The following is a 25,772-nucleotide window of genomic DNA, read 5'->3' as shown; positions in this document are numbered from 1 at the left end:
TGTCGACATGTGATTTCTAATTGTGGTATGAATTCTTCTGCTTAAATAATGATAAGAGTTATGCCCCTTTATTACAAATGCAGTTCAAATTGAGAAAGATCAATTTCCTAATAATTCTTAATCTTTGACCTCACATATCCATTAGACCTTGCACGATCTCAATACCTTTGGTTGAAGTGATTTTATCTGACACAAACTTACCATTTGTTTTGTTTTTATACTGTCTTCCAAATTTTGTTTTTTCAAAGCTAAATCTCTCTTTAGATTTTCCCATGTAGCTTGCATATCTTCTGAGGTGTTGGTATTCCTAGCTTCACTGGTTAAAGAATTTTCCTGTATTTTCTGACCACTCACAGAAATATCACTTAATAGTAGTCTATGTTCACTTATACCAGTCAGTAAATCCTACAAGAACAAAAATTAAAACATCATTACACTTATAAATGTGTACAAAACAATAAATTGAAGTTTTTCAGTGAGCAAATTAACAATTCAAATTAAGAAAACTGCATTCAATTCAACTTAAAAATTAAAAGAAATATATATATACCTTTTGTAATTGTGTTTGTTGAGGTATTAGCGCTGATATTTGGGCTTCATTATTAGGAGGTAGGGTCATTTGTTTTGAGTCTGTCATCCATTGTTGTAACTGTTTAATGTTTTCATCATAATCTGTCATCTCTTTATCTCTCTTCTCTACTTTTTTAATGATTTGACGTAAGTTTGATTGTTTCTCAATTGTTGATAGTTTGAATTCACTGAGTTGGTTTTGTAATAGAGCTAGTTGATTGCGTAGTTTTTCAGCAGAAATAGGAGGCTCCATTTGACATAAACCATCACACTGAACAGCCAAATCTGATATCAGATGTAGTTTACTGTTAATGTCGTTTTGTAAAACCTACAAGAATCCAGAATTAAAAATTCAAAATGTAAGAAGATAATTATGTAGCATGGAAATGATGAACAATTTATACTTATTTATTTTAGTTTTAGATTCTACTCTTGACCTAATTGTGCACTATACACACCAGTCTTTTAAGTTGTTCCTTCAAACAAATAAATATTTTTTTATGGTTCAAACAATCTAAACAGATCAGGCATTACAGACATTAATTAAGGAATGAAAATGAAACCAAACTAAATCAAACCTTATTATTATCAAGCTGTGTTTGTAAATCTTGCAAACTATCAGTTTCTAATCCACTCTCTGAGTGTTCTACTCTCATTTCCGTTAACCAATTATCTAATTCCGATATTTTTTTTACATAACTCTCTAATTCTTCTTGATGTTGAGCTTGATCACCAATAGCGGTCTGTTAGAGAAAATGATACAATTATAATCTTGTTCACTTTTAAAAGGACCTTTTTGTGGATAAATTAAAAGCACATAGAATTAATATATATTAATAAATATATATTTTATATTAAAGATACATTATGGGAGATGTGATAACGAGTTGGCAGTTCCCACCATAATAGTTAATAACTAGATAATGTAAAGGCAATTTGCTGAAAATTTCATTCAAATTGATCCACTATGAACCGAGAACTAAGCGATTGAAATTTCCGCCTAGCCTCGATCATCATTACTAAAGTCAGTACGATAAACAGCATAGTCTCGATTATCCATTTAATCGTTAAATCGTGAAGGAAAGTTATGCAGTAAATCGGCTCATAATCCACTAAAGGTTGCAGGCTAGTGATGCCATCTAGAGTAGATTATGGTCTGGATAGGTTAATTAATGTCTAATTAATAATTTAGATAACATTTCAGGCCTAAAGAAAGACCTCCTATAAACAGATTTAGCTCTTGCATAATGTATGTTTAATATACTGTAAAATTGCAAAAAAATATGCAACTTAACCGTTCTAGCATTTATTCAGTTTGAAGTATGCTTAACAAAGAAAACAGCCTTGCTTGAACAATAATAAGACACTCAACAACATTTCTAGCAATTATTCAGGGATTGAAGTATAAGCTTAACAAAGAAGAATAACCTTGCTTGTACAACATTAATATCGTTAACAAGATTTCTTGCATATATATATATATGTTCAAACACAGATAAGAAAATGATTAAGTTTCTAACCTGTAATGCTATATCTTTATCTTTGGCCATATCATGTAAATTATCTATTTTATCCGTTAACATATTCAAGGTTGATTTCACAGTTTTATATCCCTCTGGATCAGCTGCTTCCACAAAAACACCATAATCTCTAACTTTACTAATATCACTACGTATACCTTCAATATCAGCTAACATCAGCTAAAAATATAACATTCAACATAACCTCTATTTTACCTTCAGGTTTTAACAGGTGACATACAGAAGGGACGGTATGCAAACTTTTCTAATCAAGCAGGGTATGCTTGCTTTTGAAGACACAAATGTTGATGGGAATGCCTTGGTTTTGGTATGAAGTGTGCAATAATTACATAATTTCACTAGGATTGTGATATGTTATCTTTTTACGTTCTGCTTACCTTATGTTCTTTCATTTGATCATCTAAATTCTCAAAATAATTCACTTGATGTTGATATAAGTAAGACTGTATTTTCTCCATTTTACTGGTGACGTCTTGAACAGACTTCTGATAATTTTCTTGTTGTTCTAGTGCTATCAGTAATTCTTTCTCTTTAGCATTAGCCTACAGTTATAATATTAACAATCATAAGCCTCATTATGTCAAGAAACAAAAAGTCATTAGGGGCCATAAGCTGAATTTTTAAAATTATAAATAGACATTCATATGTTGTCAAAATTACCATTTTATGGACACTGAATTTAATGATAAACGTTAATTTAAAAAATAACAGAATTCAGCTGCTAGTTATAACTGGTACTCTTAAGCATGAACACGTAAAACCTATTTCTTTATAGTCTTCACTGATTGTTAATTGTAGGATGATTTAAAATAAAAACTTGTTCCAAATATCTTGATAATTAAGAGTTTTTTTTACAACATTTTACAATTTTACCATCCATCCAGACAGCTATGGGCTTTATCAGATGGCAGACTTCTTTATGAACCAAAAGCCATGACTGAATTCGCCCAGTGAATGAATGTTCTTTTTCTTTGAATGCTCCTTTGAAGCTAACATTTAGTATTTGACAAAGTGATACTTTATTTCTTTTTAAATCACATGGCAATATTCAGTGATAAAAGAAAATGTGCCACAATGCAATGTGATAATATTGATACCATATGATTATCTAACATCAATGAGAAAGTCAAAAAAGCAATGCAGTCTTTTCTACATTAGTTCATAAGAAATAGTCTATGAGTCACAGAATACATTTAGTAGTTTTTAATAATTGGATTAAATTGAATATTATATATTAAATTAAGGATGGTCAATTTATTGGTGAAATTACTACTTCCTCTTAAACAACCTTGGTTTAAAATCTTGTGGTATATCGTTGCCCTAAATTGTACAGAACATGTTTTGACTGACGTATTGAAATCCCAATAGAACTCAATATCATACCTTATTGTACCTTAATTCTATTCTTAGATCACAGATACAAAAAATTTAAATCCTGGGAAGATCTTATTAATATATAGATATCCTAAAAGGAATAATCATGATACAGTATTAAATCCATTTTCTACTAGATATTTAATATGATTACTATGCAGCCATGTTGCTACTATACACACATCATGTTATAAGATATCTTCAGACTGGAAGTCCTTCTATATTGTTCTCACAATAAATAAGGTGTTTATAATTCAAATGGAAATGAGGACCTATTGTAGAAATGAATTATTTTTGTCTATTTATTGAGTTTATAATCCCCAGATTAAAGACCATACATTAGTCCAATGACCAACTTTACGTACATCATAAACATCAAAACCAAACGTCTAACAATGAACTTATTCAAACATAATGCTTTTATATTAACCATTTTCTATTAATCAATATAATGCCACCTATAAAATATGTACTCTCTAACTCTTACTATACCTGTACTCTACTTATCAATAAGAGTTTTCAATTAAATTTGTTATATTTCTTGTAACAAATGGACATTAAAAGCATTCCTGGAAGAAAGTGCTTGTCAAATAACAAAATAATACCCTTGACATTCAATACCAGATGTAAGTCAATAGAAACTGACCAGAAAAAAATCACTGTAAATTACTACTCTGTCAGTTTAAAATCGGATTCAGTCAGTTTGTCATCCCGGTTGAGCAGCCTAACATGGACCTTTTACACAGGCATGAATGAAGTAGGATTGCACTACCAAATGTTAATTCAAGTATATTCCAAGTCAAATGCAGTATTGTTGCATTATCCAATTCTGATGCAGTATACCAACATTGCACAATCCAGCATAAATTTATTACGGCCAAGTATAAAGATCATTTTAACAAAACACTATTAACCCCAAACGTTATTTCCATTGTCTTAATAAGTAATCATGGTGTAGCTAATTTGATGGTTAGTAGTTACATATATAGAGACAATGAATATGCATTCCAATTCCTACTTTTTCCACTATTATCAATCCTTCTAGTGATCTTAGTGACTGGACCATTTTGTAAAAATACAAGAAAACCTCAATCGGTCCTTTGGTTTAAACAGGGTGTAAGGAAAAAAAGTTTGAAAAAAAAATTGAATTTAGCTCAAGGCCATATAAACAAATCTTTTTATACTTGTTTTTTTGAAAAAAAAACAAAATAAAAAATTATGTTCAAAACATTTTTTTTATCATGAAATGGAACTAATGATTTACTAAGTTGATTTGTCTATAATTTGCACAAAAGTAAATATACAACATCTCAGGAATTGAGTGTATTGACATTTAATTCAAAAACTTACTGTAAAAGAGATAACCCTTTATTTGAATTTTAAGTTTATCTTTTATATGTTTGTCTCATGGGCCTAACAAGGTTTTTAGGAGTTTATAGCTTCTACTAGTATGCACATTCACAATCAGATATACAGATACATAAATATGTAGCATTGTACCTGTTGTTGAAGACTGTTCCATGAATTATTTAATTCTTGTAATTGGTTATCTCCAGCATCTATACCTGGTGCCAAATCACTCACAGACAAACTCTTCTGATCAGCACTGTCAGGAACTGGTAATTCGGGACCTTGTGGTATCTTATTAAAAGTAAACATTTGTTAATACTGATATAGACCCACATGCCATCAATAATATTTTGTGCATTCTGACGAAGCTAAACAATTAAAATAAGAATACATGTGGGGAAATGCAAAATTCAAACCATAAGTTATGATATTCATTTTTTATTTTTTTAGCTTTATGATAAAAAAAAAATAGCAACATACTACTATACATCCAATATATACAACAAGCAATAAAGCAAAGATTGAAAACTGAGCATGGAGATTAAGTGTAATATATATTTATAATAAATATAATCTTATTGAGACCTTTTGCATTGGTAAGAGAATGAACATGTCATCCTACTTGTGACGCCATCCTATACACCCATTTTCGAAAAGTACAGAATTCTAAGCATAAAGTGCTGGATTCACATATGTGTCTATACTGCTGTATGTATATTGTTGGTTGTGTACAGAATGTGATAAAATGTGAAATCCTACTTCATTTTGGATCTTCTTAAAAAAAAAACCCCAATTGAATATTTTGCGTCACCCAAAAAGTTGCATTTTGATTTGAATGTAAATATTTTAAATAATCGATTTATGCAAAATAGCTAGAAACAATGAGGTATATCACGATTAGTTAAAATAATTTCTTTTTGCTATGATTTACCATGTTTGTCTTAACTTCTACTGTATTAATACTGTCTGATTAATAAAATTTCTGATGATTTAAATATACGGTAACTGGTATATTTAATAAAAAAGCTGCACTATAAAGTAAAATAAGACAAAACTTTAGACATGATTAGTTATCATTTTCGTGTTCCTTTTTGCACCGATGCAAAAGGTCTTTAATATTGATCTACAAATATATTTACCGCTACACTGTAGTGTGTTAATTAACTTATTACTAATTAAGTGTTGTACTAATTTAAGCAAAGAGTTGCAGATATAAGAATTTGTTAAAAGTATTTTCTTCTATAAGTTTGACAATTGAAAAAATATCGCTTGAAGAATCAAACTGAATTGATGATATGTATGAAGTTGAATAAGGCAGTAAAAGTAGAGACATATACAACAATCAACAGTCTTAAAGAAATTAGTACCATTTTTCGGAATAAGATCATTCTGGTTTATTCCTGCAGTTATTTAAAAATCAAGGAAAATATGGCATAAAATTCTTACAGTATAATATGGACACAATGAAACAAAAACAACCTTGTTTAAACTGAACTAAATATCAATGTTATGTTGTTTCTATATAGAATTGTTACATAATCTACATAGTAGTCACAATGTGTGCTCTTTGAAGTATCATAATCAGAGCAGAAAATTTGAATATGATGTTGTGATTGATATTATCTTGCTATAATTGTTGGAATGTGTAAAAAGAACTGACATATAAGTAGGATTAGGACACTAGCAGAAGATTATAAGCATACATCCTTTCACCATCACACATGATGATTAGTATACTCTACCCACCCTTCCTGTAGAATTCCACATTTTACGTCGCATACCAATAACACGATTAGAAGCTGTATCTCTTTCATTTACACCCAAAACCGGAGTAGAACAAATATTAGGAGAGGAAATAGAGCTATTAATAAAAGATTTGTTCTGTAACGGTGCTAAACTTTGAGAATTCAAATGGTCTCCTACAGAAACAAGTTTTGAGGATGTTAATGTTTTTGTAAAAGATGGATCATAAGATTTAGATGGAGTATTTCCAGTTTCAGTTCCAAATGTTACCTTGCTTCTTCCGGATGATTTTGAAAATATATTTCCACCTGAAGAGGTTCTGTATAATTTGGATTGTTTGGGAATTCTTTCAGATAAAAAATCTTGCTGTGAAGCTTCAATATCCGATTCACTGCCTAGTTCTAAAGGCGGGACTATTTTCTGAGTGACATTATCAAGTTTTACATTCCTCAAATTTGTTGCAGGTAAACTTTGCACACTTCCATGAGTTATACTGGTATCATGTTGCAAAAATAAAGCACTTTCACTATTTGAAATTTTGGCACTTTTCATAGTATTTGTAGATTTGTCAGACATATTTGACCATGACAAGTCTGGTTGAACTGAAACATCTGAATACCGTGATGATGTAAGCCCTGTGCTGTCTATACCACTATCAAAATGACTATGACCTATAATAGGCAGACTACTAAAATCTCTGGAATTATAACTCGAAATTAGACTACTATGACCACTACAATCTGGGAAGAAACGCCGTCGCATAAACATAGGGTAGTGATGTCGACTTCTTTCCGCAAGTTGTCGACTTTTCTCATTTAAGCTGTTAATTCTATCCTGATAGTTCTTGATTTGAACAGCCAAGTTCTGAAAGCAAGCAGGTGTGTTAACTAACATGCACACATACATTATATCAACATGCATTTTATAAACATTCACCATCTTTTAAATTCCTGTTACCAAAATTAAAATAAAATATCAAGCACTTATTAGGTACTAGAAATTAAGCTAATCTATTGGATTATTTCTAAAGGCATATTAAATATAAATAATGATACCATTTCCATATCAGAAAATCAAATGAGATGAACTCCAAGGCAATATGCTATTAATTGCAAGCCTCTTTTATTATTAGACTATTGGCTATCTATTGGGTTGTACAATCCTGTATATAGTGTCTGTCATGCAAGATGCCAATTCTATAACAAATAGAAATCTTTATTCGTTGCTTAGGTTCTGAGTTTTTAAAGAAACTTATATCAAATATTATTCAACAATTCAAGTCCATTACAGCACATGGGCTACATAAGTACATAGTAAACATATAAAGTACATACATCTCGCTCAGCTATCTGTTGTTTAAGTGCCTCCACACTTGAGGCCATGACTGGAGAGGCCAATAGTTTTTGTTGTGCTTCTTGTACAGCATTGTTTAGGGTTGATAACTCTGTTTGATATTGTTCCTGTTCATCAACTGCTGTGGTTAGCTGCTCAACACGATCACTGACTTCTGCTTCCAACTGAGAAATTTCTGTTATAATTTTAGATCCATGGGCTGGAAAAACATCTACATGTACTTCTTTATATTTCTGTACAATATTTTTCGCCTTTTCTTTGTTAGTTGTAGCATCAGCTAACAATTTCTGTAAGCAAAAGAATAAAAGCATTTATTAAAAGTATATTAGGTAATCTCAAACAGGTCAGTATAATGATTGTCAAAATGAAACAAAACTTTGAACAAGACTGATTTTGGTCATTAGTCAAAGAAATCAATAACACTAGTCCCAGAAACAAACAATGGTGAATTCTGTTCATTTGTAGAGCAATTTTTCTATGTTCACAAATGATACACTAATAAATACCTCGCTTAAATGTAATTCTTCTTTCATATCATGTGATAGGTCACGGCTGGATAATACTGTTCGAGCATGTTCCAACCACACTGTAACATCCTCCATTTCTCTTTCATATGCATCTATCTCTGTGTTCACGTCTTGTAGTGTATTAAGTTTTGTGTTTGTATGGGCATGCAGATCTTCTATTTGTTGTGTTAAAGTTGACATTGTTGTGTTCACTTCTTCGATGTCAACAACTTGATTCAATTGTTTTACAACTGGTTTGAGGCTTTTCAACTTTTCTCTGCTCTGTGCAATATCGTTAGAAACCCTCTAGAAAGATACAATTAATTAAATGATACTTTGATGGTGAACAGAGTTACAGAGCATTTTAATTAAACACTCTGTGTCATGCTGAAAGTTTTAACCAAGACATACCATCAATCGTCTTGTAAATATTCACTTTATTAACTGGAGTATATTAATAATACATGGTGAGTAGAAAGTAAGAGATAAGACATGTCCAGTATATTATCCTATCTTCTATCGATATTAATATGAACCCTTAATAAATCACTAGCCAAATATTACTATTAACTAATATATTGATTTCTTAGACCCAAAGTGCAAATATTGAACCTGCTCATTATGCTTTCTTTGAACGGCCAATAGAAATGAATATTCAGCAGGTTGATTAAGTGAATGATGGTAAATATATTTTAGCAATAAAATACAATAATAATATGTTGGAATGTTTTGACAATAGAATAATAATAATAACATTATTGTTATCTGGTAAAAAGCAAAGGAAACATGCTTCAAAGTAAAGAATAACACTTATATTAAGACATGTTCATATTTTGCTTTTACATTTATACCAGTCTTATTGGTTGTTAATAAACAATATAGTACAAATACATCAAAGTTTCACTTTGAACTTAAATTAATCAAGTGTGGTGAAAGGAGTGATATTGGTCTTGATTTTATGATATTCCATGATGATTGAATCTTAAATTTTCTATTACAGTATGACAGATAAATCATTTAGCATCATGATCTTATGTAAAATAAACTACATTGGGTAAACAATAATAGAGAGGTTTCGCAACTTAACAGTTAGATTTACATTTAGATTTGGATAAGTGTGAGTGGAAACTGTACATTATGACATTTCGCTATATTCACTCTTACAGTTACACTTAGTAAGTGGCGCACAAACTTGGTCAACGATCTCGATAGGCCTTCATCACAGATAGATTGTTAAAGATGAGATAACTTTTGTCTCAGCCTCTTTTTATTTTGTCTACATGAAGGAGACAGTTTTAGTTTGTGAAAACCATGATTTAGAGAAAAATTATGGACTGAATTATATAAATCTAACAAAGTTTAGCTAAATGTTGTGATCTAACAGTTATGGAGGTTGCTATCTTTCGGAAACACTTTTATGACGTGTGCTGATGACATTTAACTGTCTAAATGTAAATGTAAGTGTAAATGCAAAGTTGCAAAACCTCTCTAATAACTGAAATTATAAGTTACACTGCAGACTCATTCAACTCGAATTACATTATTTTGTCTGATTTGTCTTCACATTTTATAATATTAATTCAACATACCTTTGTTGTCTTTAAATCATCTCTTACATTAGCAAAGTCTGACCAATCAATGTCTGATCCTACTTGCACAGCAGTTTTATCTGCCCACTGCTTTATAGTAACAGTAGCTTCTTGGAAGGTAGTATGGAGTTCAGATGCTTCATTGAGTTTTCTTGTCTTTTCAGCGACTTTAGCTTGGACAGAATTCCACTGCCGATTAACATTAGCAAGGTTTCTCTGTACAGTTTGTTTTTCGTTTGGATCCCATGAATGTCGAACAATATCGCCTCCTTTGCTGCGAAGTTTGTCCAATTCTTCTTTGAAATTGTCTAAATCAGACAATAAGTTCTGTGGAAATTAAATAAAAAATTCATTCTGTGGAAATAAAATGATAAAAAAGTTCACAAATTTTGAATGACAATGCAAGCTTCTCTGAACAGCTTTGTTCTGTCTTGCAATGATATAATAATAAACTTACACAAAACATATGTCAAGTCTTGACAATATTTCAATTGTCATAAATAAAGTTTGCATACACATCAGGTAATAGTATTAATACACAACTACGTACCTCTACCGTGAAGTAAATAATAAAGGTCTCATTATTAGCTAGTATATGAATTAAATCCCTAATAATGAGCAAAACAGACCTTTTAATACTGAACTCATAAAATACATGACATACATACAAATAGAATACCTTTATACTTATCTTTCTTGTTTATTAGTGGGTTTTGTCAAAAATCAAGAAAATTACAGGCCCAAACAAGAACCTTAAGCCAAACAAAAACTGTGTGTGACCTTATCTCTCTATTATTTGCTAGTAGGGTAATAAACTTCAAAGTTAGTGTGGGGTTTTTTTTTTAAGCCAATTTTTTCTTGAACCTAAGGTGTTAATTTCTTGTTATTAAATGGTGTTACAAAACATTTCCTACATGATCATGGAACAAATTCCCGCCATTGGCAATTTGCCAAAATGCTATAATAATGACCTTCATAGTGTAAATCCAAAATGAAACCCAATTATCAAACATTATATTTAATATTACCATGGTAGGCCTATATGAAGCTATATATCCATATACATTTTTAACATTCATATATGAAGATTGTCAATAATTATGATTGTGAGGATCATTGTGTTTCTGATTATTTTAATTGCTGAAACTTAATGATTGATTGGCAATCATCTCCAGGAAAAATCTAACTGTTAATTTACAGTTCACAATTTGTTATACAGAATTTCTCAAATAAGAATATTAAAAATTTGCATTGTTGTTGATTTTATAGTAAAATAAACTGACAATATATATTGTTGAGGCATGGTAATTTTATCTAATATCAAATAGATCATTGTATTACAATCTTAAATAATTGACAAGTGATTGAATTTTCTTTTATCCCTCATGCAGATTAGGGATCACACTTATATTAAAAGCTTACAGAGTCAACAGGTCTATATCTAATAAGCATAGATAAGGTTATATCTTGCATGACGTAGCTACATGAAGACATAGGCCTACAAGTAAATAAAGGAACTACTTCAAATAAACAGATCCTGTTTCAAGAATGTTGAACTCAGTTTTTAATGGTAGTTTTTAGTTCAAGAGGTTAATCCATATAAATCTTATCATACTCAATAATATATTAACATGAAATGTTTACAATACCAGGGTAGTTTATTTAATGGATTTTCAATAAACAGACCAGACTATTATAAATTGTTCTGTAGTGAACAACCAGTAAAAGATCTCTATATCTAGGCTACCTCCAATAACAAGATACCAAATTTAAAAATCAAAATTTCAATCATACAAATTCAAGAAGGAATTTTTTTTCATGTAATCTTATAAACTTACACTTTTGAAGTTTGTGTTAAGTAAATATTGTTATCTATAAGTAAACACTATAACTAATTTATAGAACCAATAAATTTATAATTACATAACACTTCACAAATAACTTTTTTCTTTTCTTATTGTCAAAACTGATAATTGTGTTGGTAATAACATTTATGTAGGCCTATCACAGTGGTTCTAATACTAATACATTTTATAATATCTAGAATTATACAGCACAGTCATATGCAAGAGTTAGGTGATCGTATTCCTCTAATACTCAAGTATTGGGCCCAGTACTGAGAAATGTGAGATAGGTAGGTTGCCAGGCAATAATACATATGTCCATAGCAGCTAAATCTTCCGCTCAATCAACCAGGCAACGAAACATACTCTCACAGCAGCTAAATCATCTGCAAAGGTTTTCGCATTATTCTCTTGTAGGTGAAGGGTGTATTTATAAGACACTGATATCAATTTAATACAGTTTAGATGATAACTTTTGTTGTTTGTCTTTTCACAAGGTTCTACAAAGTGAAACAAGAGTCATAACTCTATAAGTAATTCTTGAAATTCGATATGCTGATAACCTTTGTATTTAGAGCATTCACAAGGATCTTAAATGTGAAACAAAAGCCATAACTCAAGAACCAATGAACAAAAATTAATGAAATAAAATAAGTGTCTTCTTCTCTTATTAGTAAACAACATACATAAATTTCAAAACCATAGGATATATAAATATATCAGGTACAGATGGATCGATGGATGGACAGTGGTCGACTACAATATATGACCACATTTCCATGTGACATACAATAATTAATAGAATACAATATCAAAGTTAGTATTTTTACTGACGATACGTTAGATAAAATGATGGTTTTTGATATTGTATCCTATTAAAATTATTGTATATCAACTTATATCTGAATATCAAATGCATCATTTTGACTTAGTCAAAATTGATCCCATCAAATCGTCTGTAAGTAGTTTATGCTACCTGTTTCTATTGATTGGAAGTCTCTCTCTCCAAGTGGTCATATAAAAAATCAGATCAAACTTTTTATTCAAACTAAATGCAGCTTGTGCAAGAAAATTAACAGCGATTAGTTCAAATTAATTTTTTTATTTTATTTCACGCTCTGAATGGATGTCCTGCTGAAATGGATGTTCCTTCTGCACCCCCACTCTATACATCAATGATACAGCAACATGCAGCGTATGTGAATTGCAGAAGAAAACCTAAATGCAATTGCAATTTATTGAAGAATCACTATTTTTAAGTCGCTATAGTTAATATAAATATACTGCTTTACACCACCATGTAAGACTGACTCAGTGACTGCCACATTCATTTCTATGTTAAACTAAAGTCATTGTGAGATTCTTTTACCATGGTTAATCTACTGAATGCAAACAAAGTATGAAGTGTTATGCGTAGGATATAGCCATTACAGAACATACTCGACATACTCAGGCAGTATTCTGTTTAGTTTGTTGATTGAGTAAGAGATAGGATTTCTTATTGGTCAATATGAATCAATGGAGAGACAAATAGAACACACCCAGTTACCATAGCAACCACATGTAGTGACCATTACATAGAATCTTTGTACAATAGTGATATAATATAAGTAATTACTGATTTAACAGTTCTGTCAGACATCATAATTTATTCAAGTGCCATTACTTATTCAAGACCATTAAAAATAAATTGCATTGCATTTTATCATGAATCGAAATAAGCTTATTCATCTCACCAAATCTTGATTGTAATAAATTTTTATCTGGTGTATGTAAACGTGCGACACTTCTTAAAAGGAAATGAATATTTTATTAAAGTCTCCAAAAATTAATCTGATCCATGTACCTAGTTATATTTGTACAAACATTTGTATCAGTAGTGGTCAATCTCAACAAAAATCCAAAACATCTTGCCTTGCTATGCAGAATCCATGCACCTTATTCATATGCATGATCTATTTTTGTCCCATTCATGTATATTTATACATGTGACTTTTATTGGACAATGGTTTACAATTAACAACAGACCAGACAAATGATTCAAATAGTAGCCGATCATTTTTGGAAATCCTAAGATATTCAATAATATTAATTTGTTCTTTTTTATCAATTAAATGTAACAATAGGCCAGATAAACGATTCAGATGATATCATTTTTGAATCAATATTAATAACTTGTTCTTTCTTTTTTTTTTATAAATTAAATGTTTTTGTGCCACTTATTTGAATTCTTACTTCATTAAGTGCTAGTTAGCAATAACAGACCAAACAAATTGAATAGTATTATCTTCAGAACATATGTCAAGACTACCTATTAAATTGTTCTTTTTTATTAATTAAATGTTATCTTGCCACAAATGCCAATGAAACAATTTAATTGATATTGCACACACAGTTTCACAGCCAGTTTTTATTCCCAAAAGACTCATCTACCATCATGGGAAAACCTTAATCCACTACAAGAAGAAAATTAAGAAATTAAATAAAAAACACGACACATGTAATAACATTTGGAATATGCCTTCAATTAAGTCAGGCAAAGAGTATCGTACTTACATTGTGAACTGCCATACTTTCTTTTATATTTACAATTGGTTCTTGAAGGTGTGTTTCAGAGGTGTTCAGCCAGGTTGCCACATGATTCAAATTATCCAAGAAAATTTCTCTGTCCTCTTTAAGATGCAGAAGACTTTCAGCTGTTTGTTTAAGCCATTGAGTAACGACGGCTTCCACTTCTCTCATAGTACAGAGTTGTGCTAACATATCTTCTGGCAGTTCTCTCCCTTGAACACTGTATTTACCTTCCTGTATCTTTTCTAATGTTCTTGCTTGTTCCATTGTTGATGATATGTCACGTTCATAAACCTTGAATTTAGATTTAGTTAGTTATTTAAATTTTCCAAAAATAAACAGATTTATGTTTACTAGTATGCATTTCCAAATTTCTTAATACAGCAGATATATGAAAATTGTAATCAATTATTGTTGATTATGTATCAATTAATGTTGATTATGTATCAATTAATGTTGATTATGTATCAAAAATATGGATGATTAAGTAAATTTTTAATCTGACGAAACAAAATTTGAGGTACTTATAGCCAGTGGTTACTATATGCACTTTACAGCAAGTTCACACCAATGTGATTAAAATTCCAACTGGCGTGGTTTTGATTCCCCAGTTGTATGTGACAAGGAGTAGGGTCGCCTGTGCAGCCCTGTGGATTTTCTTCGGTTCTCCCGTTTCCTCCCACTGCTAAAGACCCCTACGCATAAGTGAATTATTGAAATAAAACTGAACCATGTGTTAGTCCCAAAATGACAAAGTTTGTATCGAGTGGACCTTAAATACCATTTTTCTCGATCCGATTAAAATTAATTCATCGGCATCTTTGCTCAAACATATGCCCACAGCAGATAAATCGTTCACGTGGTCGACAAGGTTTGTTGAATATTTATTCTTTTGTAAGTAATTGGCGGCATTTACAATACAATTTCAAATAGATCAGATTATAATTTTTGTCGTTTGAGGGTTCACAAGGTTCTAGAAACTGAAACAAGGGCCTTAACTCTGAAAGTAATTTACAGAAAATTTTGAAATTTGATGTAAATTTCATACAAATTGGATGATAACTTTTGTCATTCGAACGTTCACAAGGTTCACTAAGTCAAACAAAGGCCATAACTGACGGTAATTGCTGAAATTCAATAGACCTCCGTTTCACAAATTTAAATGATGAATATAAATTTCATACATATCTGATGATAACTGCTAAAAGGGATAACTGGTAAAATCGCCCATCTCTATCTACCTGATGATAACTTTCATCAATCGAGCATTAACAAGGTTAAACAAAGTGAAACAAGGGCCATAACTCGAGAAGTAATTATTTTAAATTGCTGAATAGGCTTCGTGGTATCACTAATCTAAACAATGCATATAAATTTCATACAGATCAGCTTATAACTTTTGGCATTAGATTGTTCATAAGGTTGAACAAAGTAAAACAAGGGCCATAACTCTAGAGGTAATTAATGGAAATTGCTGAGATTAGATAGGCTTCTTCGTTTTACTAATTCAAATAATGCATATAAATATATTTCACAAAAATCGGATGATAATTTTTGGCATTAGACCATTCACAAGATTTAACAAGTGAAACAAGGGTCATAATAACTCTAAGAAGTAATAAATGGAAATTGCTGAAATTCAATAGGATTCTTCTTTTTACTAATTTAAATGATGCATATCAATTTCATATAGATCAGCTGATAACTTTTGATGTTAGAGTGTTCATAAGGTTAAACAAAGGGAAACAAGGGCCATAACTCTAGAAGTAATAAACGGAAATTGCTGAATTTCAACAGGATTCTTCGTTTCCCATATTTAAATATTGCATATAAATTTCACAAAGATCGAATGTTAACTTTTGGCATTAGAGTGTTCACAAGGTTCAAGAAAGTGAAACAAGGGAAAGAAACTCTAGTCGTAATAAATGGAAATTATTGAAATTAAATAGGCTTCTTCATCTCAATAATGTAAACAACATTTATATCAATTTTAAAACAATTGGATGACAACTTTCGGCGTTAGAGCGTTCACAAGACATCGTGGACGACGGACAGACGGCAATATACATCCACATTTCTATGTGGGCGTATAAAAACGACTTTGCCAATTGCATATAAATTTCACAAAGATCGAATGTTAACTTTTGGCATTAGAGTGTTCACAAGGTTCAAGAAAGTGAAACAAGGGCCATAACTCTAGACGTAATAAATGGAAATTATTGAAATTAAATAGGCTTCTTCATCTCGCTAATGTAAACAACATATATATCAATTTTAAAACAATTGGATGACAACTTTCGGCGTTAAAGCGTTCACAAGACATTGTGGACTACGGACGGACGGCAATATACATCCACATTTCTATGTGGACGTATAAAAACGACTTTGCCAATTATCAAAAACACAGTGGCCGAATATATATCAAGAATGTTTATTCTTTAATGACCTACATAAAGCCGGGATGTGTATTCATTAACGTGACTGATTCTTTAATCCGCTAATTAAATAAAACGATTGACTACAGAATAATTTTTGTAATTTATTAGAATTTTTGATCCTATTTAGAATTTTTAGAATTTGTTTTATAATGCCATAATGAAGACAGTCGCTGTAGCCATATTCCCTGTGTCCTTTTGTTCAGACCTCGTGGGTTGTCTCTGGGTCCCTCCCAGTGCTAAAGACCTCTACATGCAAGCGAATTATTGAAATAAAATTGAACCATGTGTTAGTCCCGGAATGATCTAGTTTGTGTCGAGGGGATGTTAAACCCCATTTCTCTCTCTCTCTCTCTCTTTTGTTCAAAATAAACTGGAGTACACAAACCGTAAACCTACAATAATGGGCGGTGTTATGAACATAGATCTATGAAGCCAATAGAAATAATTAATGTCAACTTTTACGAAACGAAATGGTTTCAAATAATAATCATATAAATGTAGATCATTGAAATTTGTATTATTTGTCATTTTGGCATACAATAAGAGAGTGGGGGAAGAACAGAGTTATCCTATAGCAGTAGTTATGATTGCTATATGTTAGAGCGTATTTATCTGACTGTAGTTCTGTAGAGGATGTTGATGTAGAGGATCAAGGATTTAATAATGAAAATGGCGATCCGTTATCAAAGTAGCCAACTGTATATCATATTCCTGGAGCAAATAAAACAGATTTCTCTACGTCCAACATGGTATAGGAGCCAGATGTAACTTCGCTACCATCTTATCCCATATTTATATCGTTCTCATTTAATCTGACACTGGCGATGAAATTGGCTTGGAATTCTTTCCATTCTAAATTCTAAATTGATAGCTGGGTGTAATATAGTTCGTTGGTTATTCATGTAGGTTATCACGTTTGTATGGGTATGTTCATGAATGATCAAGAATGCCTTTATTACTTTTGACGGAAGAAAACCCAAAAATAAAAATCGCCAAGGATAATGCCAGGTTTCCTGCAGGAATCGAGCCTACCAGGTGCAGCCTTCTCCATACATAATTCGCAGGCACATTCGATAAGTACCATAGTCTCTATCACACAAACAACCTTTGTTTTACATACAGAACTGCAGTTTCGGCAAATAAAAAGTTTCATCAAACAGCACTCACTCACAATAAACTTTCTGTCCATAAGCGCCGATCCACCATAGAATAACAGTTGACTATCTATTCTGCGTATTCAGTAAACTTCAATAAATTTAGGCCACACAGACCATAACATCATTCGCAGAATGTTCACTGCATATTTTTGTTGTGACTGTAGGTTGCCAATCAGGATTTGAATTATTTACAAACGCAATTCACAATGCTCAACAACACAACGATAATGCAGAATTTTAATATTCACTCTAAAATAATCCAGTTGCAAGTGTGTAATCTACAACAATTCAAGACATGAAATGTCAGCTCTTATGTATGTGAAATCGCGTTATTTAATGTCCTCTTCCACCGAAGTGATATCGCAGACTTATATAGTGATTCGTTCGTTCGTTCCTAAAGTTTTACCTAAGGTGATATCGTAGACAAGGTATAGTGATTTGTAGCTTACATGTAAATAATTATGAGGTCAGTCAGTATGTTAATTGGACAGTCAATAAACACTAGTCAACTGGTGGTGTGGGAACTATAGACAGGTTGCTAGGCAACGAAACATACGCCCACAGCAGCTAAATCGTCCGAGCAGTTGACAAGGGTTGTCGCATATTTATTCCTTTGTAGGTAATTGGGGGCCTTTACAAGACAATTCCATACAGATCGGATTGTAATTTTTGTCGTTTGAGGGTTCACAAGGTTTTACAAACTGAAACAAGGGCCTCAACTTTAGAAGTAGTTTACAGAAATTGTTGAAATTTGACAGGCTTTTTCGTTTTACTAATTTAAATAATACACATAAATTTCATACAGATCGGATGATCACTTTTGTCATTCACAGGGCTCACAAAGTAAAACAAGGGCCATAACTCTAGAAATAATTGACGGAAATTGCTGAAATGATCAATAGACCTCTGTTTCACAAATTTTAATGATGCATATAAATTTCATACATATTGGATGATAACAAAGTGAAACAAGGGCCATAACTCTAGAAGTAATCATTGTAAATTGTTGAAATTCAATAAGCTTCGTGGTTTTGCTATTTTTAAAAATGCATATAAATTTCAGAAAGATCGAATGATAACTTTTAATGTTAGAGTGTTCACAAGGTTCAATAAAGTGAAACAAGGGCCATAACTCTAGACATAATAAATGGAAATTGCTGAAATTCAATAGGCTTCTTCATTTCAATGTGGGCGTATAAAAGGTGTTTTCGAGTGGCTGATAATTACACGGTAATATAATCATATTAGTGTGAACTTGCCGTAATGTGTATATATAGTAACCAGTGGCTATACGTACATATAATTTTGTTTGACCATTTGATGTGCTCTTTAAAATAGTGTCTCACCTTAATTTGTGTTAATATTTCTGCAGTTTCTGTATCTGGAGAAATCTTCACGACATTGGCCTTTGTGTTGTGAAGTCCTTCTATTAACTTAGTTATATCAGATTTAAATGATTCTCTATCATCTAATTCATCTTTTATTGTTTGTAGTTGTTCTTTAGCTTGTCTTTGTAGCCTACAAAAACATAAGAAAACAAGCCAACAGTGAGGATGATGTTCCCCACGAAATTCCAAAATAAATAGATGACACATATTGATTAATTGCACATTTCTCTTTTTCAAAAGTATCCAGCCGTTAGAATCAAAGTTATCTTGTCCCAAAGCAAAGATCAATGAAATAACTTAGCTCTGCTTGGCTTTAGTGGGAAATATCTACATCAAGTTTAAACATTCTATCTTAATGAAAAGTTATCATGTACCAAAGCATCAACCAATCAAATTGCTTATTTCTGCTTACCCTAAGCAGAAAATGCTGATCTTCGAACTCTGTCGAGCCATTGGCCTAATGTACACCTACACCAAGTTTGAACATTCTACTTCAATTAGAAGGAGAGTTATTGTATTCCAAAGTCTCGACCAATCAAATTGCTTATCACTCTGCTTACCCTGAGCAGAAAATGCTCATTATTGAACTTAGTCAAGGTATTAATGTAATGAAACTATACACTAAGTTTCACTCTCACTTAATTAGAGACTTCAATGATTAATCATTGTGATTTTTCACAATTACAGTAGAATCTGTATAAGCAGCCACTCCAGTTCAGCGACATCTCCTTATAAAGGGTCACGATAAATTCCCCTTGTAAAAATTCTATTGTTTCATCTCCTTAATCAACGGTCACTCCTCTAACGTGGCCAGCGGTCACAATTTTACAATTTTTTTTTAACAAAACATCGCCCATTCAACGGCCATTGTTGAATGATATCATCTTGTCATTCTTCAGAACACCCCCGCTAATCCCGTGATTAATAGTTAATTAACTGGAGCCCCCTCTGTTAATTAATCTTTTGTTTTATTAAACGACAAACCCTGATCATTGTTTTCACACGTAACGTAACATTATTTGATACTGATGGAATAAACTAAGAGTACCGACGCAGCCAAGTTTTGTCACTATCATCTAGTATCTCTTTTCCATTGCCACTTTGTTGCTAAACAGACGTTTTAGCTCCTCCTATAATATTACATGCAGCGATGTTTTTTTGTTCATTTGTTTTTTTGATAAAATAAAATTAATTCATGGATTCTCTTCACAAAAATGGATAATTATTATCGAATCCATCACAATGGTAAACAGTAGTATCGATGTTGATACAAAATGACACGTTTACAGAAGTTATGTCAGAGATTTGAGTCAAAGAATTGTCGTTCCAAGCAAGTTTTAGCGGCGGCCAAATTTACTGATGCAAGTATTGATGTTTGCTTCCAATGCATCCAAGCATAATATTTAATTGATGTCAGCACAAAAAAAACCACTGACATTTTATTAAGAGGTCACTCCCGTTAAGCGGTCAGTCCTGAAAATTCCCTTGAATGGCTGCTTAACACAGATTCTACTGTACTTTGTACATTTTTTATTTCTTTTTTAGCTTAACCATACCTTTCATATCTTTCAAGCAGTGCTATTGAGGTGTCTTGGGACAAAACTTTAGCTTCAGCTGTGGGTAAGGTTTTCTGTAAATCTTGAGCCGATTTCTTCATAATATTTATCTGCGGTTCTAATTCATTCAACATTTCACATACTTCCTGTTAAAAAGACACATGCATATCTGTTTATACTGCTTTCTTTCGAAAATCCATTGGCTATTTGTATGACAAATAACGTAATTTTAATGATGTGAAGGACTCATTGTACTGGAACTGTACTCATTGAAATTGTACATACTACATTCTAACAAATGAATATAACTAACTTGTAATATATTGACTTGGTCAACCAACTCTTCATATCTAATCAAGCTAACATTTACAGAAGATAGTTTAACTTCTGCTTCATGTAATATATCGTCTACTGATGTCATAGTACCACTAAATCCTTCCCACTGACCACAGATTTCCTGAAAATATTATCAAATTATATATGAAAGAATTTCACAGTTTAAAGTATAAGTGGAAATGACAATCTTATCCATGGAGACAGGATCTGCCTGAGATACCTTTTGTTTTAAAAGCTTTGACTGGGTATGACACATGAAATGCTTAGTAGATCATACCGCTAATATATAATTGAAAAATATGCATATAGCCAACATATACATCAATATAACAAGTACAACCGGAACTTACTTTTAAATTAGTTTGTTTATTTTCGGCTTGTGTGACAAGACTGTGCCACCTATTATTAACATTAGTGATCAGACGAGTTATTATAGTTCTACTGTTCATATTGGCCACTCTCTCAAGGCTTCGAGATCTATCATTTAATTCACCAATAGCTGGTCTCTTCTCCTCTATTTTATCAAGGAATTCCTACAAAACATAAACATAATCTTTTAAAATTACACTTCTAGCAATGGAAATTGTTAAATGTTCATCATATTTGACAAAAACAGTCATACATATTTTTGGCTCATATTTTGTCTATTTTCAATGAAATGGGGTTTAATGTCCTACTTTTCTTTGCTCCCACCTACTCTTATTTTGAAATGAAATGAAATGAAATGGAGTTTAACGTCCTACTGTTCTGCTCCTAACCTGGGCTAATGAAGACGGGCATACGCCATACAGTGTGCTATGAGGGAAATTTTGCCCGGACAGCGGCACTACGGCCTACTCTTATATCAAATTCCAACTGCCAAGTGATCTTTTACGTGCACGCCAATGTGTACACGGGACCTCGGTTTTTCGTCCCATCCGAACGACTAGACAGCTTTCCTTGTCAGCCCCTCCGTCCTGCATCACTGACAAGGGAGAACCACGCCGGAAAATCTGGATGAACTTTCTCGGCCAATGCAGGGATCGAACACACGACCTCCAGGCTAGCGAGCTAGCGTCTTATCCACTTAGCCACGTGATCCCCCTCTTATTTCGAATTTAAATGGTCAAGGATTCTTTTAGTGTATGTGTACACAGAACCTCAGATATTTTGCCCCACCTGAACGACTAGACATGATGAGTCTGCACATACCTGTAGGGCCTGTAACTGAATTTGTAACAATTCCCTATCACTGACCGATCCTTGATCTATACTTGTCCAATCAGCTTCCAATATCTCAATGGTTTCATTCATTTCATCTATAGTTTCCTATTAAAATAAAAAGGGAATAAACATTAATTCTTAGGCCTTTTTTACATTCAATAACCAATTCAATTTCTAGTTAACAAAGGTGGTTGTGTCATAAAAAAAATCACTTAAAATCCATTATGGAGTTGAGCTGAACAAAAAATAGTATACATCTCTAGTTTAATAATTTGAAATAATTTAGTTCAGGTTATGAGACTTATAAAGTAAAAGAAACATTTCACACATGTTTTCTGTTTTGTTGCCTTCAAAAGTTACTTTATGATAACCCACATTATATGAAATAAGAAATTAGGTTTTTCATGTCTCATATCATAAAGCCAAATTTGATCTGCTGGAACGTACATGTATACAAAATAAAGTTAATATCCAATCATACCAAGAATTCTCGCCATTCAATGGATTTCTGCTCTAAGAGTTTTTGACGTGTTTGTGAGGTAGACATGATATTTGGTAATTGTTGATTAACATGGTGAATAGACTGTTGTAAAGTTTCCTTATCATTAACATCCAGAGATTGTTCAAGCTTCTCTGATAGTTCTGTAATCTGATCTAATTCATCCTGACATAAACTAGCTTCACTAAAATAATCCTGAATTTAAATAAAATTATTCATATTAATTTTGGAAGTAACAATAATAATTTGCATTTATTCACAATTCTATGGAATACAATTGCTGTTTATTACTGAGCGATGTTTCGACTAGAGAAGCCTAGTCGAAATGTCGCTGAGTAATAAGCAACAATTGTATTCAATAGAATTATGGTCTGAATATTCCAGTTCAATTACTAAATGCCATTGAAACAATTTAACAATTTCCATAGGCACAGGGTCAATGACAGCTAGGGGGGCAGAACCCGAAATGACTGAAAAAATTTCGTGTTACAGAAGGCAGCGCCGGTCTTCTTCGAGATCGGAGAAGCAGAGCTTACCGTGTATGGAGCCTTCAAGAAAATTTAGGAAAATTTGACAGCCGTAAACATGTTTTCCTGCTATTCCAGCCCCCGAATACAGCAACTTCAAAGTGGTCTAATATAGCCTAACTAAGATGACTGACTCGAATTCCAATCAACCAATCAATCGTTTAGTCTACAGAGATGGGGCCACTGGCAGAAATTTGTGAATATTTAACTTCTGCAAACGCGTTTTCCTGTTATTTCAGCCTGTGAATACATCAACTTAAATGTGCTCAAATATATCCTACCTGGCTGACCCGAATCTCCAACAACCAATCAATTGGGGCCCTTGCCCTCCTTGAGAAAATTATGAAATTTAACCACCGCAAATGCGTTTTCTGCTTTATTTTAGTCCGTGAGTTGAGTAACTCCAATGTTGTCAAATGGTATTGTAACCAAAGTCCCACCCTATGTTGACCTGAATTCCAACCATCCAATCGATAATAATAATCAATGCCCAAAAATGTGGCACATACCAGAGTGGCTTCAGATAAAATATTTTAATCCATAGTCAATTCAGTACAAATTTGTGGTATTTTATAAAAAGAAGAGTAAAATTAGTGTTTTATTAGATTTCAGGCACTTTATTTTGCCAACTAGATGAAATAATTTTTTTTTCACTTTGCCCGTCTGCCGGAAAAGTTATATTGCCCTAAAATTTGGGGGGCAGTTGCCCCCCTGCCCCTTTGGCTCTTACGCCTATGACAATTTCAATGCCCGATTTACATTTTATTTGCTAAAATAATCTCACAATTTTAGGCTCAATCGTAAAAATTGGGTAGTACAATAAGTATGCTACTTACAGTAAATTCACTGAGTGTTTGATCTATAGAATCATAATCCAGTCCATCATAACCTGAATCTAAGAGTTCCTGAGCTCCATGGATCCATTCCGTAACTTGTCGCATAGAATTTTTAAATTGTTTACGTTCAACTTGAGCATCTTTTAAATACTGTTCTTTTTTAGATATCGCTTCCTTTAATTGCAATAGAACAGATTAAATATAGAGAAAATCATTTACATGTATTTTTCTCAATTGTGTAGAAATGAATTATAAACAAAATATTCAAATCAGTTTCAATAAATTGTTAATTTTTCTAATACACAAGTGGAATTCTTTTATACTATCAATATCTAAAGTGTGAAATTAGGAATACACATTTAAACTATATTTATTGTAGTTGTAAAATTACAATACACAATTTCATGTAATGTACTTTCAACATTAATAAATAAACATAAAATAAAGAATAGTTTGGTTTAATTAACATGTGGTGAGATAACAATATGGTCTTTATTATATTTAACTGTATTTTGCATACCAAAATAGCTGTTTGTAGATTATTCATCTGTTTGAGCTTAACTTCTGCTTCATTTGGTAATGGTTCTTGTAATTGTTCATAATGTGATTGTTCTCTTTCTGTCAAAGTCTTCATTGCACTTATTTTCTCTTTAGCTTCTTCAGATATTTTCTGTAATAAAACAATTTTCTTAGACAGAATAACAATTGATTTACACTACTGGGCAAAGTAACATCATCTTTAAGACACTATTGACAAATCAAGTGTTTAGACAGTGTTGGCTTATTATATTCGGTAGTTTTTAACCAATTTTTGAGAAAAATGTTTTTATCACAGTGTAAGCAGTAACTAGCCAGTGGTTCTATAAACCAGTATTTCATTCTTTTCATTTTTAGATACATTTTATACAAACCTCATGTTTCTTTTGTACAGAGTGAACCTTTTCAGGTGATAGGTCTAAGGTACCACAAGAGGCTAAAATGTTTTGTTTTTCTTCTAACCAGGCCATAGTTTTATCTATTTCTATATTGAAATCATCTTGCCCTTTAATCAATGTTTTATATTCTAATGTCTTGTCTTCTACACATTTTCTTAATGTTTCCATTTTAAGCTGAATAGCCTGAACTCGGGTTAATTCTTCACCAGTCATGGTATGTGCTGGTTTGTCTATTGTTAGTTGTTGCGCTTTATCCATGGCAACAACAACTTCTGGATGTATACTCACCAGTTTCTCAAATATGACCTACAACATGACAACTATTAATAGATTATGAATTTATTTATCATGCAAGCTTTGATAATCCTTATTTTAATTATGCTACAATCCATTTATCCATAAATATTTTAAGTACAAAGGATTTAATTTTCAGATGAAATGACTAAGAATGACAGC

At 31.9% G+C, this 25,772-nt stretch overlaps 1 protein-coding gene across 1 annotated transcript in view; it reads right to left on the bottom strand.

Annotated features, from left to right (window-relative positions):
* Window positions 1–25,772, bottom strand: part of LOC126821426 (muscle-specific protein 300 kDa) — a 187,512-nt gene that overhangs the window by 30,306 nt on the left and 131,434 nt on the right. The window contains exons 101-119 of the mRNA XM_056100862.1: window positions 25,293–25,622; window positions 24,902–25,051; window positions 24,382–24,555; window positions 23,001–23,213; window positions 22,508–22,624; window positions 21,667–21,849; window positions 21,294–21,437; window positions 20,981–21,126; window positions 19,383–19,554; window positions 14,427–14,735; window positions 10,027–10,353; window positions 8,438–8,743; window positions 7,913–8,218; window positions 4,986–5,126; window positions 2,489–2,653; window positions 2,091–2,270; window positions 1,149–1,313; window positions 551–898; window positions 202–405 (exon numbers count right to left, since the gene is read on the bottom strand). Coding sequence (XP_055956837.1) covers window positions 202–405; window positions 551–898; window positions 1,149–1,313; window positions 2,091–2,270; window positions 2,489–2,653; window positions 4,986–5,126; window positions 7,913–8,218; window positions 8,438–8,743; window positions 10,027–10,353; window positions 14,427–14,735; window positions 19,383–19,554; window positions 20,981–21,126; window positions 21,294–21,437; window positions 21,667–21,849; window positions 22,508–22,624; window positions 23,001–23,213; window positions 24,382–24,555; window positions 24,902–25,051; window positions 25,293–25,622 — 4,080 coding nt within the window. The remainder of the gene's footprint in view (window positions 1–201; window positions 406–550; window positions 899–1,148; window positions 1,314–2,090; window positions 2,271–2,488; window positions 2,654–4,985; window positions 5,127–7,912; window positions 8,219–8,437; window positions 8,744–10,026; window positions 10,354–14,426; window positions 14,736–19,382; window positions 19,555–20,980; window positions 21,127–21,293; window positions 21,438–21,666; window positions 21,850–22,507; window positions 22,625–23,000; window positions 23,214–24,381; window positions 24,556–24,901; window positions 25,052–25,292; window positions 25,623–25,772) is intronic.

The sequence above is a fragment of the Patella vulgata genome, chromosome 5, assembly GCF_932274485.2.
Source record: "Patella vulgata chromosome 5, xgPatVulg1.2, whole genome shotgun sequence".
In the NCBI taxonomy this organism is placed as follows: Eukaryota; Metazoa; Mollusca; class Gastropoda; family Patellidae; genus Patella; species Patella vulgata.
The sequence above is the reverse complement of the archived record's forward strand: the minus strand, read 5'-3'. Positions and strand labels throughout refer to the sequence as shown.